Source organism: Ochlerotatus camptorhynchus, unplaced genomic scaffold (genome assembly GCF_037179485.1).
Source record: "Ochlerotatus camptorhynchus isolate MF236.1 unplaced genomic scaffold, CSIRO-AGI_Acam_v1.1 ptg000334l, whole genome shotgun sequence".
NCBI classification, from domain to species: Eukaryota; Metazoa; Arthropoda; class Insecta; order Diptera; family Culicidae; genus Ochlerotatus; species Ochlerotatus camptorhynchus.
This window is the reverse complement of record NW_027040822.1, coordinates 1,190,613-1,205,331: the sequence shown is the minus strand read 5'-3', so window position 1 is coordinate 1,205,331 and position 14,719 is coordinate 1,190,613. Positions and strand designations below refer to the sequence as shown.

Here is a 14,719-nt window from a genome sequence, read left to right as displayed (position 1 = left end):
ATCCACGCTTCATACAGAGAGCACAGACATAATACAGACAGAAGGCCACTAGGCTGAACGCTATTATGCCGAATAGGTCATTAAGATGAATTTTGAAATTCGAATGATTAAACATTGGGTATTCTGTGGAACAATATTCAACACAGAACAATTTTTAAAATCTTGAATATAGAATAAAATGAAAGATTCTACATCCTAGAAAAATATCACAATCGCACACTTTAAACATATGATAATTGTGGGACTTAAAAGCTCTAATCATTCTGTGTCTTAAAAAATCATCAAGATATTATTTTAAAATATTAAAAATAAGATTCAGAGCTTAGTCCGTACTTTAAGATCATAAACTTGTAATTTATTTTTTCAAGATACTGAAACTTAGATTAGTTTTATGATCTTGGACGTAGGAAGTGTTTTTAGAACTAAGATTTGAAACAAAAACTAAATGAGATTAGACATTTTCAGCTAAATTATTTATAAGACATTTCCAGTTTAGATTAATATAATATTGTTGCTTCTTTGAAACATGAGCGCCTCTTTCGGGACATATTATCTTTAGCAATGATTTTTAGCATCTTGGAATGAAAATGCATCAGCATGATTTTGGTTTCTTTATTCACTGCTTTAGATAAATTTAGAAGCCGTATGTTTAAAGGAGAATTACTAAAATTTTGTCCTAGTGACCCGTTTGGCCTTTAGATACTATAGATTCCATAGATAAGCGGAGGCACAAAAAGTTGTTTTGGCAACGATAAAAAATAAATGATCTTACTGGCATCCGTGAAAAAAGTTCATGCCATCATAGAGCTCTTCGTTGGGCAGTTTTGTTTTGTTTCGTGCGCAAAAGTTCAAAATGAAGTGCAAAGCAAATCTTTGCAACAATGAACCGAGGAATGGTTTGATTTATCTTTCGTTCTTCCGTTGTCCGCAAAATAAATCGGAGTGTGGGATGTGGAAAGCGTTTTGTGCTCATAATATCACAATACTTCTCCCTCAAAAACAACACCATGATGACGTCATGCTCGTTTGGCTACACTAACTGACAGTTCGTTTGGCTACATTATACTTTGCCTCCGCTTATCTATGGAATTTATAGTATCTATAATTTGGCCTAATGACATTTGATCTAACGGTTGTAACGATAAGTTTTGAACAAGGTTGCAATAGGGTAGAGAACTACTTCGGTCTAATCGCCGATTTTGGGCCTATCGAGCAGAAAACTTCAAATAAATCCATGATTTCAGAGTTAACAAGTCAATTAGGCGTTTGGTACGATGATTTAGTTAATAAGTCACCGAATAAAGTCAATGAGAACGCGTGATATGAAGGTTTGCACCCATAATTCCCACAAACAAAAGAAGTTCTCCGACCGAATCATTTTTTTTCTTTATCCGATAGGCCGAAGTGAATTCATTGGCGGTTTCAATGCGTAAGGCCGAGTTTAGAATCTGTAGGCCGAGTTTGGCGTCAAGAAGCAGTGTTAGACTTATAACAATATCTAAACAATTTGTTTCTCTATATCAAATCTTACGGTACGTACAGAAAGGTAAAACAATTTGGAAGCCATTAGTAATAATAACATTCCGTTTGGTCACATAACATATGTGGAATTCGGGCATCCAAAATCGACCCCATTTCAGTGATTTCAAGTAGTATAGAAAGGCATCGATCTGTCAAATTGATTATACCAGCTGTTAAATGAGAAAGGGTATCAAGGGGGTAGTCAATTCTATTAAAATAATAATAGAGTGGTTTATAATTATATGACTTCTTAGCACTTCTGAACTTATGTCTTTGTTTATTTTTACTTATTTACGTCCTTTATTTATAACTATATAGCTGAATTTAACAAATTCCTCACCTTGCTTCACACAACAACAAAAATATATTAATGTTTGCATTTCAAAAAGTAAACTGCCACCAACGATAATCCTAAAATGTCATTGAAAGCTTTCTTAACTGTTTACAGCCCAATTTTGCAAGTTATACGTATTGTTTTTCTGTAGTTATAGGAGAAAAGTAGGAAACTCCTCGCGAATACTTGTTTAATTTTTCTAATTCTAAATTTGTGCAGGTATGTTTATTAATTTTATTTTTGTAAACTAAAAGTTTAACGAAAAAAGTGTTACATACATTCTTCTTCAAATTGTTTGGAACCAATTGCATCAACTTTTGATTTCATTTGCATTCGTAGAAGGAAAAATACGACCGCGCAAATTAGGAGTTTACAGCACACATTTTGAAGTCCACAGCGAAACACCAATTTTGCAACAAGTGGTCCAGTTTAGGCGGAAAATATGCAGTTTTTTTAGGTGACCATCGTTCCATTCGCAAGAATTTCGCAAGCAGGACGATAAATCAAATCGAACGCTTCGATACCTGTAATACCCAATGATTGAACCCTACATATGTTTCTCAACTGCGGCCAATTGAAATTTTCTGCTCAAATCCCAACACAAAGATCTACTCCAATTACTTTGTACTCAAAAACGTGGAAAGATTGATCTAAAAGGCAAAGGAGGGGCTAAACATGATCCTAACTTTTTTCGACCACTATGGCTAAGGTCCCAGGCTGGGACTCCCAGCTAGCTGATTCAAAGTTACATACCAGGAACAGCTATTTTTTCAACGTAAGCACTATTTACAAACTAAAGTAATTGTTTAGATCTATTTTACGTAGGGTAAGGGCACCAGTTTTGCCACTAGTGTTACAGTTTTTGATCCCAGGGCTTAAATCAAATTTGAAATAATTTAATGGTTTTATTTGCGTAGATTTATTACAAAAGATATGTACAATGTATCGAAACAAATTGAAAATAATGTAATAAGGGGAAATTTAAGAAAGAGCCAATTCGAGGACCAATGGGGCCTAAAACTGGCATACTTACCCTAGTTTTATTTCTAGCTTTTTTTAGAAAAAAATCAAGTTTTTATGAAAGGTAAACGTTAATATCCATCAACAGAATAGTTCGTGCTGAAATCATAACATTCATAAGTAGACTTACTAAAAGCACAGTGAACAATATTACGCTCTTGATTGGCTTCTGACAGATTTGAAAATACTAGTTAAAAATCCATTGATAAGCCCCTTGTAGAGTCGAATAAAGAATAGCCGCATTACCTTGAAACTTGCAAATGGCCTTTTCGGCCACTCTTCACTCCTATAGTAAATCCCCCTCAGCAAACGTCTGTCTGCATGAAACGTGGTGGAAATTTCCTTACCTTTTCACTCCTATGAAAATTTCATAAGATCCTGTCAAGTTTTGCGTGAAGAGACGGTGCCTCACTGATACCATGGTGAAGTGAAGAGACAAAACAAAGTTCGCTAGATATCATGCACAGATTGTCAAATGCTTTTGGGATTTTACAATAGGAGTAAAGAGTTGCAGAGTCGTCGTTAACGTCAATGCTTACTGAGTATGCAACCATAGCATTTCATAAGAGTCAATGTTGCAAACGTAAACAATGACTTTTTCCGCGAATTTCTCGAGAATGGAATACCACTCAAGTAAACCACCACGATAATTATGTAGAGGGAAAGTCCTCATATCCGATAGAATTGGTGGCTTACATGGATTGACTTTGAGCGACGAATAATTTACGGAAGAAGCCATTGTTTAAGTTTTCGACATTGGTCTTTGTGAACGCTGTGCCGATATCATGAAAATTTTGTTTTGACAGATCGATGGTCAACTATACCAGTTATACCACTGAGGCAACACAAAAAGGAGTCAACATTTAGTCAGTTATTTTGCATGAAGTTCCACATATGTTATGTGGTTTGGTGCTAAACTGCGCTAGATTAAGAAAGACTTAGTGCGGGTTGTGCTTAATAAGCCGGAAATGGGGTAGTTTAACCTACTCATTTCAGCTAAAACAATGTTTTTTTTTTTTTTTTTTTTAATTATGAAATAATTAGATGCCATGATCATATTTTGAATTGGTAGGATACAAGAAGAGGTTGCAAAGAATGTGTTTGATATATTAAACCTGTGTGGAATAAGTAAAATCTATTGATGTTGTGAAAGTGTAAATGTTCATTTGTTTAAATCTTATTTTGTAGATAGTATATCGATAACTTTTGGAACTCGAATTATGAGATCGCCACAACTATGTAATGTCATGAAATTAGCACTTTTAATGTTAATTGTAACCTGTTGAATTCTAATTTGAATTTTATAGTACGCTAAAGTTAGTTTAGCAATACTCTCCGAAAGGGGAAAACCGTAAACTAAACCTTGTGAAAAGCACAGGTAAGAATTCACATTATAAAAAAGCGTCAGTACGTTAAGGCAACACATTTTCACGTTAATAGGAAACCCATTAACGTGGGTGTCGGTGTTGGGGAAAGTGGGACCTTCTTCAACAGATTCTTGTTGGACGAGTCGACACGAGAAGATCTTTCCGTGTACGGTGGCCAGCATACGTAAACATTTCAAGCTCGACCGGAGACAACTCTACTCCTGGAATTCGCCTATCACCCATTTCCTACCCTGGAAAATTCCTAGCTCGAATTAGTCAGTTAAACAGAGTAGATTCGAAGCTAGTTGAGACACCCACCATCCATCCTCGCTAAAGCGTCACACTGTCGAGCTTCGAACATGTTTAAGGTTCAAGCCTCGGAAAGCGGTACAACGGGAACATCGCTACATGCAGGTACTCGACGGTCGCAATAAGAAAGGTAACGTTACCACTCAGGTTAGTGCAGGACTGTAGGACTTAATTCTTTATCGGTCGTATTAAATATTTTCTTTACCATGAAAGGTTTTGTTTTTACTTTCCACTAAGGGTAACTCAAGTAAGTCGGTTAACTTTATAATTTACGTCGTGTTTGACGTCAAGATTTCCGAACGTCGTAGAATTCGGTTGGGTAACACCAATAACTCGCCTTAAGAATCAGAGTTTCAGGTCGGGCATCCCTGAACCAAACATTCCCCAAACGACCTCCAAAACGGAGTGGCGCTTAAGTCGTTTGTAGGCTAACATAGGTTAAACCAAATTTCAACGGCAGGGGCTAAGACAATGTAACGCTAAAATTGGAGTTCTTGAGTAAAAGCTAAGCGTTACATGGTGTTCGATCTAATGGCATTCGGCTTAATGACCCATCATCCATAATGGAAGTCTTGCATTTTCAAGATAAATTTCCCGTATTTCAAAGATCAGTGGATTTCAGGATAATTCAGCCAAATTTGGATAAGCAAAAGGAAGTTCATTGTAGTTTAGAAAGTCCACATAAAGATTCAGGAATTTAGTGAAAGCCAGGCATATTACAGAGAAATTTCCTATATTTCTGAAGATCGAATAAGATCAGTTTAGTTGGAAGAAAATTTAGGGAATCTCAACTTCGTTGTAATTTAAGAAATATTAGAGAGCCTCAGATAATACGTATGAGAAATTTGCGAGACTATCTGAGTAATTTAAGAACCTCAGAAAGGCTGTTCCGAGACATCCTCAGGGTAGCTTAAGGTAATTTTCGGAAAGTTTAAATAAACCATAGAGTAGATAAGGATTCTTCAAAGACTGCCGCTCACTACAAAGGTAAAGTGTAAGTAAAGTCGTTGGTCCTCGGTCCATGAGTTGATGGGTCAATAGGTAGGGTCCAGGTGTGGAAGTTGGCTCCTTGGCGTCAGTAGCATTGGTGCTCAGTACGGAAAACAAGATCAACGGGAAAAAAATCAAAGAAAAAAAAGCATTCTCCAAAGTAGCTTTAGATTTTTAATAATGTTTAGGAAATCTTAAAAATGCTTTCGAAAGGTTTATTATGATCAAAAAAAAAAAATTACTGGAAATTTAGTGCTTTAGAGATGTCAAGAAAACCAAAAAAAATCAAGCAATTTGTAAAATGCTTTAAAACCATAAAATTCTGGAAACCTGATAAAACATTTAAACTGGGCTTAGACAGGGCAAGTCAATTCATCAAATCAGTTGAATCCAACTGACTTGATCGCGAATTGAACGTGTATGCCATGCCATTCAACTGACTTGATCAACTCACTTTAATTGAAACAAGTTGAACCAGGCTCAACTTTTCAAGCCAACTGAATTCAACTGAGTTGATTATTTGACTTGTCTAGTCTAAACTCAGCTTTCGAGAATCTCATTGAAACATAGGACTCTGGGAGGTTCATGCAGAACTTTCAATTGAAAATTATTACAAAGTTTACCCCGAAAATAACACCAATTTTCCCACGAGCAAAATAAAGGGTGTCCACGATGAAATTGCCACACACAAAATTGATTCGCAAAATTCGAGTTTTCATCCGATTGCCATCAAATTTTCAGGGATTGAGAAATAACTATTAAACTTCATTTTACCATTTTACTCGTATTTTATTTACAGTCCATACGCAAATGCCCGCACCTTGGCCTTAACCCCGGCCATAAGATTCTGCACAACCTGTGAATCAACCGTTTTTTGCATGTAAACCCATACTTTCTTCAGTTCCTCGACTGTCTTCACTACCTTAGGTCGTTTAAGAAGGTGCTGCTTCATAATCGCCCAGTACTTCTCGATGGGTCGGAGCTCCGGAGTGTTGGGAGGGTTGAACATTTTCGGCACGAAATTGACCTTATTGTCCGCATACCACTTCAGCACGTCCTTGGAGTAGTGACATGAGGCCAAATCCGGCCAGAAGATTGTTGGGACGTTGTGGGCCTTCAGGAGAGGAAGCAGCCGCTTCTGGAGGGACTCTTTTATGTACACCTGTCCGTTCATCGTGTCCTGGGTCTCGAAAGGTGCACTCCGCTTCCCGCACGTGCAGATTGCTTGCCAAACCAGGAATTTCTTCGCAAATTTGGACATCTTCTGAGTGCGGACATGCTCCGGAACGCTGAACTTATCCTTGGCCGTGAAAAACAGGTTGCCGGGATCTGTTTGAAGTCGGCCTTCACATATGTTTCGTCGTCCATGATGCAGCATTCAACTTTCGTCAGCTTGTTGAGGTACAACTTCCTGGCACGGGTTTTGGCGGACTTGTTCTGCTTCTCGTCGCGATTAGGGGCCTTTTGTACCTTGAAAGTTCGAAGCCCAGCCTTAGTTTTGGCCTTCTGGACAAAACTTCGGCTTAGGTGCAGCTTCTTAGCCACATCCCTAACGGAGGCGTTCGGATTTCGGTTGAAGGCCCCAACTACGCGGTTGTGATTTTTGGTGTTGTACGGAATACTTTTTCCTTCACTTCTGGGCTTCCGATCGGTGGTCAACCGTTCCTCGAACCGCTTAATCACTCGCGACACCGTGGAATTCGCGATTCCCAACGTTTTAGCGATGGAACGATGCGAGAGATCCTTGTTCTCGTGATGAATGCGCAAGATTTTATCACGCACGAGCTGTTCTTTCGACTCCATTTCCGCGAGTTTTGATCACAGGACTTTAAAACTTGCAGGATGTAAATAATGCACTAGGAACTAAATCCACCCAAATTTTCATTAAATTCTACCCAACGGTTAAAAAGTTAGAGCAATTTCATAGTGTGGCAATTTCATCGTGGACACCCTTTATTGTTATGTGAAATAAGCATTTGCATTCCAGCTCTGAAATAACTCTCACACAACCTCTTCCTCCACACTATTCAGAATTCCTGATACAGACAAATACATACATTTCATGAGCATCCCTGAACCGCAGCATGCCATTTAAGGTGAAAGGGGACGTCATTATTTTTTGGAAAATCGAAAGCAGTTTTTTCTTCAAAGCCAAAATTACGTAGGAGAATTTACGTATTCTCGGCAACCTAAGCAGCGACCTTCTTTCTATAGCCTTTTTCTCTATGGAAAGCACACATATGCAGTATTGGTTTGTTTACAATCTTTTGCTGCCAGCTGCTCTAACAATTTTAGTCGACAGAATTGTCAAAAACTGTTTTGAAACGCTTTTACAAAGCTCCAATCTTCTCTAGTGAGAGCGAGTATTGTCGGCAACCAGTTTTTCTTCGGCAACCGTTCCATTTGAACTGCATGTAAATCTGATGTTCTATTATCGGCAACTCGAAATCAGCTACAATTTGTAGTGCGTGTGTTTCATTTCAAGAAAACCCTGCTAGATTACTTTTTCTCAGTGGTAAAAATATAGTCAAATTGAAGCTGAAAGCATAAATAATCGTTTGCATGCATTCAGCGAGGTTTTTTTTCGTAAGAAAATCCAGTGAAAATAGTGTTTCAATTTGGGTTACCGAAAATAGTCTGTCATGCCGAAGCCGTCATTTCCCCTACATGTTCACTGTGTTCAGTAGGCAAGTTAAATGCAATGAACACGTTTTCATGAACGTAATTTTGGATTTGAACAGAAAAACTGCTTTTGATCATCTGATACTTAATGACGTCTCCTTTCACCTTAATGGTTGCCATTTAATTTGATTTTCACTGATTTGGCAACAACTTTTGCCAAAGGTGAAATGGTCAGCGTTGGCCGTTTTTCTAGGGCCAACGTCGAAGTAATCGTATCTTGATCATATATCATTCGACCCAGCTCAACGATATCAGAATATGTTTGTCCCAGACAGTTTCAATTCGGGTCCTGATATTCTTACCAAAATTAGTTAAAAATGGACTGTGCACAAAACATTTGATGTTTATATTGGAATTACTGTGGAAGAAGCAATACCACAGCAAATTCACTATATTAATATCAAAAAAAAAATGACAGATGTGGTTGTATGAAATTTTCTCTATCTTTGAAACTACAACTTAACTCAAGACCACTTTTCTATCAAATGTAAGGTTCAAAAGTTATCCTTGGTTCAAGACGCTAATGTCTAATGATCATTCTCAACTATCTGGTCAGCAGGCAACATTGGCGTTTCTGGTGCGTGAAATGAAGCGCATAAATCATGACTACTATTATGTGTTACTGCGTCAAACTGCACAACATAGTGTTGCCCAGAAAACAGCTGCTTGATTATGCCACAAGATTAATAATCTCTTTAATAATAAATATGTAACTGTGTAATTTGACGTTTGGCTGAATTACGATCTTCAGAAGATGTAGCTGAGAAAATTTCCCATATGAAAAGCTATAGAACTTTCTCTCACAAAAATACATATGGATAAAGGCTAGAAATCAATGAACCAACAGTTTGATTTTCCCATAGTAATTTCCATATAAACTTCAAATGGTTTGTGCCAAGTTAGTTTCTTTCCAAATGAGATCAAATTCTGTATGTATATGTGTTACCCAATGTATGGTGACGTGTTTCTCAGCAGCTCTTGAATTTTTTGAAATCGGTCAACTGGTTCCGTATATATGGCCGGAATATGTTCTGGTGAGTAAGGGTTGTGAGTCTATAAACGGCTTGAATCATGTTAAATCCATAATGCGACATCTCAAATCACATGCGAACGCAAAAAGAAGATCAATGGTTATCATGTTGAGCATCTAGGACGAAATTAACCGCACCGGAAATGTTCCGGGTACCTCAGGAGAAGTGGTCAGTTTCTGACTTGATTCAAACCCGTCATGCGACACCTCAAATCACATGAGAAGTCAAATAAAAATACAATGGTGGTTATATTCAGTACCCAGTACCACATTGGACACATCCGGACATGTTCCGGCTACCCCAGGGGAATGGCTAGTTTTTGACTTGGACCATAATCACCCATTTTTCGACACCTCAAATCACATGAGAATTCAAAAACAAGTGCAATGGTGCAATATTAAGTGCCCAGTATCACATTAGACACATCTGGACATGTTCCGGGTGCACCTTGGGTAATTTACTGCTCCGTTCAAGGGCCAAAAGCCCATCATACGACACATGAATTCAATGCGTATGAAAGGTTGGATCTCATCATAGGTGGATAAATCCAGTTTTTTTAAGGTAACATTCAGAACCGTTTCCTCAGTCAGGTCCCATATGCAGCACATCACTGCGATAATTACTCTACTGAACGGGCGCCAGCTCGTTGGAAAATTAATTAACCACCTCTCGTGTGACGTCAGTGGCATCCCGTAAGCCCCGTTTGCATAGGTGAACCATAATTGGCCCATGTGTAGTGATTAACTTCCATCACCCGAAAGGAAAAAAACAAAAAAAAAAAAACGGCACCAACAGCAGCAGTGAAGTACCCTACAATTAGTAGAGCACGATCATCGCGCCGGATAATGGAAACCAAAACAAAACATAACAACAACAGCAACATGCGTTAAACGGTTTAATTATTGACGGGGAGCGTATCAGTTTGCGAACGCACGTGTAACACCTGATGCGTATTCCCACGGTCGCTACTGCTGCCGTTTGTGCCTTTCTCTCTTTCATTTAGTTTCTTTTTCGTTCGATCGCATAATTGAAGCTACTGGATGATAATAAGGGGTTCGCAAAACAAGTAGTCGTATCATTGATAATTTGTTGTTGTGGCTGGCATCCTGAAACTTGCAGGGAGAGGTGGTGAAAAAGGGTAGGCGACGGAAAACCTGTTTCCACGGTAACGAACGATGCCGCAACCACCGACCGACTGGGCGGTGAAATGTAAACAAACTTTGAAATTGCGAAACTCTGTCAACTCAAATTCGACCTCGACTCGTCATCAAAGTAAGCCAATGTAATCACCCATATTCTTGTTTCGTTCGAACCGTATTTTCCATACAAAAAAAAAAGTTAAAAAAAAGTTTATGAGAATATAGGTGAATAAGTAAAGAGGCTGAATTGGGTAAGAGGCAACATCATATCTATTTGACAGGTCTTCTGCTCTTTTCCTTTGACTTTGACAGACAATCGATTGTTCCAATTTTGAGATGTAGTCTCTTTATAAATCCAGGACCATGTGATATTTTTTTTGAATAAGTAAGAAGAGTAAAAATGTTTTGTTTTTGTTTTTTTTTTGTATTTTAAAAATAAACAATGGAAGACATTAGGATCACAATTAGGCTTAAAATTCTAATATCACAATTAAAATTAAAGCTGGCAACCTTACGAGAACTAATTAAAGCTTTATCCGATTTTTTATCCGTAAATTGCTTAATCACTAAAACGATGGAAGAGATCATGATTTTGTTGCAGGTATTGTCAGTTTAAGCGACGGTCATTGTCACACATTAGGCCTGGGCCCATCTATCGCATAACTCCTGCTGGGGGACCTGGTGATCTGAGAAGCAATGGCACGGCTGGATCAGATCGCTGTCGGCTTCGCGGGCCATTGTGGTCCAGAAGAAGGTACCGGCTTGGGTGCGGGCAAAGTGTACTGGGACGAACTGTTCCTCGGGTTCAACTGGTTGAATTTGAACCCGATTGTCTTCGTACACAAAGATGGCGGCGTTGGCATGGCACTCTGCGATTTCAGCCAGGAGCTGAGCTTCCAAACGTTCGTTGGCATCGTTATCGTAGTCGTAATCCGGAACATAGTGCTGTTCCGGAACGTAGTAGTGCTGTTCCTGGGAGTCCTTGAGCTGCTTGGCTTGCTTCTTGTTCCTGAGCAGAGCGGCGATCGGTTTCAGGATCTTCTTGAGCTTGTAAACCGGAGAGGACTTCATCAGCTTCATGTTGTTGTATTTGTTTTCGTTCATGCTGTTGTTGCTGTGAGCAACGTTGTATCCGTGGGAATGCATCTTCACTGATTTTTGATTTTCGTTTAACTGTGTTGGCACTTGGCACGGCACTTTGAGTATTTTTTTTTCTCGAGTGAGTTTCGAGTTAAACTGGAAACGTTCGTTTAGCGTTCTTGGTAAGTGAATGCACTTGTGAACTGATCGAGTGTTGAACTGAGTATGATATCCGAAAGCAGAGGCAGTCCCTTATATACCCGGGCAGGCCTTATCTCAAGGGGGAGGATTTCCAAAAAAACACAACCCCTCTCACTCGCTCGCACGAGGCAGCATGCCGAAAAAAGGATCATCACCAGCTCGGGTCGTCGGTGCGTGCATGCGAAGGAGGGAAGTAAAGTGTAGCGCGGACAGCCGAGGGAAAAGGGAGCGAACGAAAAAAGCATAAACGCGCTCGTCGAATCAGGGCTCAGCATAGGGGGCAGGTGTTCCGTTCTCGGATCCGAGACTGTGTAATCAGAGAAACCTGAGAGGGAACGACACTTGTGCATCAGGGTTGCGGCGTGGGACGAAAAAGGATAGCAAGTTGGGTAGGACAACGGCAAAAAAGGAGCGTAATTTAATAAACAACAGTATAGGAAAAGCAGAATTTTCGAAATCGTGGGAACTCAAATCTTTTACATTTTCCCACAGCCTCGAAGCCCCGAAAAAAAGGGCAGATGGTTAGCGAGGGTGATTATATTTTGTGTAGCGCAGGATAAAAAGGCGATATGCCCTGGCCTCATATTATATGCGTGGACCAAGGAAGAGAGAGGACGAAGGAAAAAAACACTCCTGTTTGTGTATTCAGAGCATGGGAAACTGTTAAGAGAAACATAAAACTGCGAAGAGGTTTCACATTGTGTCCTGTCTGTTATGGGATGCTTCATTCATAATCAATTAATCCCCGTTTTTCACTGCTGATGCTGCCTATTGAGAGGCTGTTGCAATATGTATCCTACACCCATTGCACCTTTTGTGTGCTCTGAATCCTTGCTGCAGGATCGTGAGAAAGTTCCTCATCCCACGATTTTTTCCTTTGTACCGGTTTTGTTTGGTAACCGTTCACGACCTACTAAAAAAGGAGACAATTAAGGCATTCTTAATTGGTTTGGAACCTCGAAGGACCTTCTTGTTTGGTTGTTTTTTTTTTCTATCGATGGGAAACTCTAACTGTTGGCCTCCGTTAAAATAATATCCATCCCACACATAGGGCGACAGTTAAGTCTGATAAGAACCCACTCTTTTGGAAAATCCTATCAACCCTTTCCTTTTCATTCTAACATGAAATTGAGGAGAGCATCAAAACAATCACATGGCCTGCTATTATCAATAATGCGAGTGAGTATTCGACTCGCTTTCAATCGACCATAGCGGGCTGTGCGATGGTTTGTTTACATTTTTTAACCTCACGCGGTTGCCCCATGCCTTGTTCCATGCTCGATGTGTGCAAGCATTTTTTTATTCGTTTTTATTTATCGTTGGTTTCGGTTTGTTTTGCTGGTGGTGCTGCTGCTGCACGTTGCCGGGTTGTGCGCTCGGATTCTCTGTATCGTCGTTCGCTGGAGTAGCTTTTGATACCACGTGCAGAGCGCGAGATATTCACGCGCCTTCGGAATCATGGAACACGCGTGGATAAAAGTGCAGTGGAATGGAATATGTATACGGTATCACGCGGGGCCGGTCGGTCACACGGCAGCAGCAGCAGCAGCCACAACTGATGGAACGCGGACCGCACGTTTCTGGTTTTTCGGTTTTTTGAACCGATGGGCGACGGTGGAAAAACATGAAATACCGTAGCATGCCACGGTTGCTATGGGGCCGGGTCGGGGGTCAAAAGGCTGCTCTTTTTTCGAGGTTACTTTGCGGTACGTGATGACGCGTTTCGTCGAGCCCTCTGTGGGAGGGGAGTGTGCTGCGGAGAATTGCGTGGGAGTTGGGTTGTAGATTATGAGGATTACATACGAGATCATCAAGTTGAAGGTCGGTTCAGCATCGAATGAAAGTTTAACGTTTGTTATGTGAATCTACTGGGTTCAAAATTGCTAAGTTTAGCAACATCGGTGTTGGGTTCGAGGGGTTAACTACTATCGTATATTTTGAGTTCACGCAGCAGATGGGACAGGGTTAAGATTCATAATATCAATAGCCATTATTTTCAGTCGTAGCCCACATTCCTCAACATGAATGAGTGCGAAATTGTCCCAATCAGAATGTACCGCTGGAATTTGCTTCATTAGATTGGCAACCTTTTTCTTTTCTCAAAAATCGAGTGGAATAGGTTTCGAAATATTGATCCGTGGAAATTTCCGAGTGGTAGGAAACGTAATTTTATACTGTTCGACAAATGACTGTATGACTGAGTTGACGTATCGCCGTAATGAGTGCTGGTACGATGTTTGATTCGAGGAAGAAAGAGTCACTAATTTAGATAATCGCTAAGGGAGATGATTACTTTTCTGGTCCTTTGCAATGTAAGGGGTGCGGTTGGCAAATGGTAGCCGTTTTTGCCTACTGAGCAGAAGATCGTGGGTTCAATCCCAAGCTGCTTTGCATTACAGGTATAGTCGCTATATTCATAGTCTGGCGGATAGAATCTCGGGAACCAATTGACCTGTCAAATAGTGGAACCAATCGAGCAAATCACAAACAACAACAGAAAAGAGCACATCAGCTATTGCGATCAAAACTTCGGAAACCCTTTTCTGATGACTTAAAGCTCGCCTACGCAAACTAACACCATTTTTGTGTTGGGGAAAGTTTCCTCTATCGGATGATGCTAGTAATTTGCGTTCGATTGGCGAGGAAAGAATGATCAACCTTTTGTTCCGCGTTTTGATAGATCGAAACTCTATTCGCCAGACTATTAATATAGCAACTATTTACAGAGTCTTGTCGTTTACTTAATATTAGTTATATTATTGCTATTCATTTCGCGCGAAGGCTTCCATTGTGGTTGTTGAGATTGCTGTCGGTCTTAAGATGAAATTGACCTAGTGATTTAATAAAAATGTCAGAAATAGTTTTCCCTGAGCCATCACTTCAGATGGGAACAATCTCTCATCGTTTTGTGCGAAATAATAAAAGGAAAACATCAATGCTTTTGATATGAAGTGGTGTCTAAGAGAACATCATTATTAAAATTTGTATTAACTCACATGGTCACTTTTACATTAAACGGTAATACCAATATCTCTAAAACTGTCC

The 14,719-nt window shown here is 39.7% G+C and overlaps 2 protein-coding genes across 2 annotated transcripts in view; one reads left to right on the top strand and one right to left on the bottom strand.

Moving 5' to 3' along the window:
• The window catches only part of LOC135708738 (golgin subfamily A member 6-like protein 22), a 422,081-nt gene that overhangs the window by 237,720 nt on the left and 169,642 nt on the right, over nucleotides 1–14,719 (top strand). The gene's annotated exons all lie outside the window — the stretch shown is intronic.
• On the bottom strand, nucleotides 10,953–11,694 carry LOC135708768 (enhancer of split malpha protein-like). The gene has a single exon (XM_065230909.1). The coding sequence runs from the start codon at nucleotides 11,537–11,539 to the stop codon at nucleotides 11,030–11,032; it is 510 nt and encodes a 169-aa protein (XP_065086981.1). The 5' UTR covers nucleotides 11,540–11,694; the 3' UTR covers nucleotides 10,953–11,029.

Excerpts from the sequence above, each read along its gene's own strand:
- LOC135708768 (XM_065230909.1), bottom strand. The coding sequence starts at position 11,539 with ATGCATTCCCACGGATACAACGTTGCTCACAGCAACAACAGCATGAAC.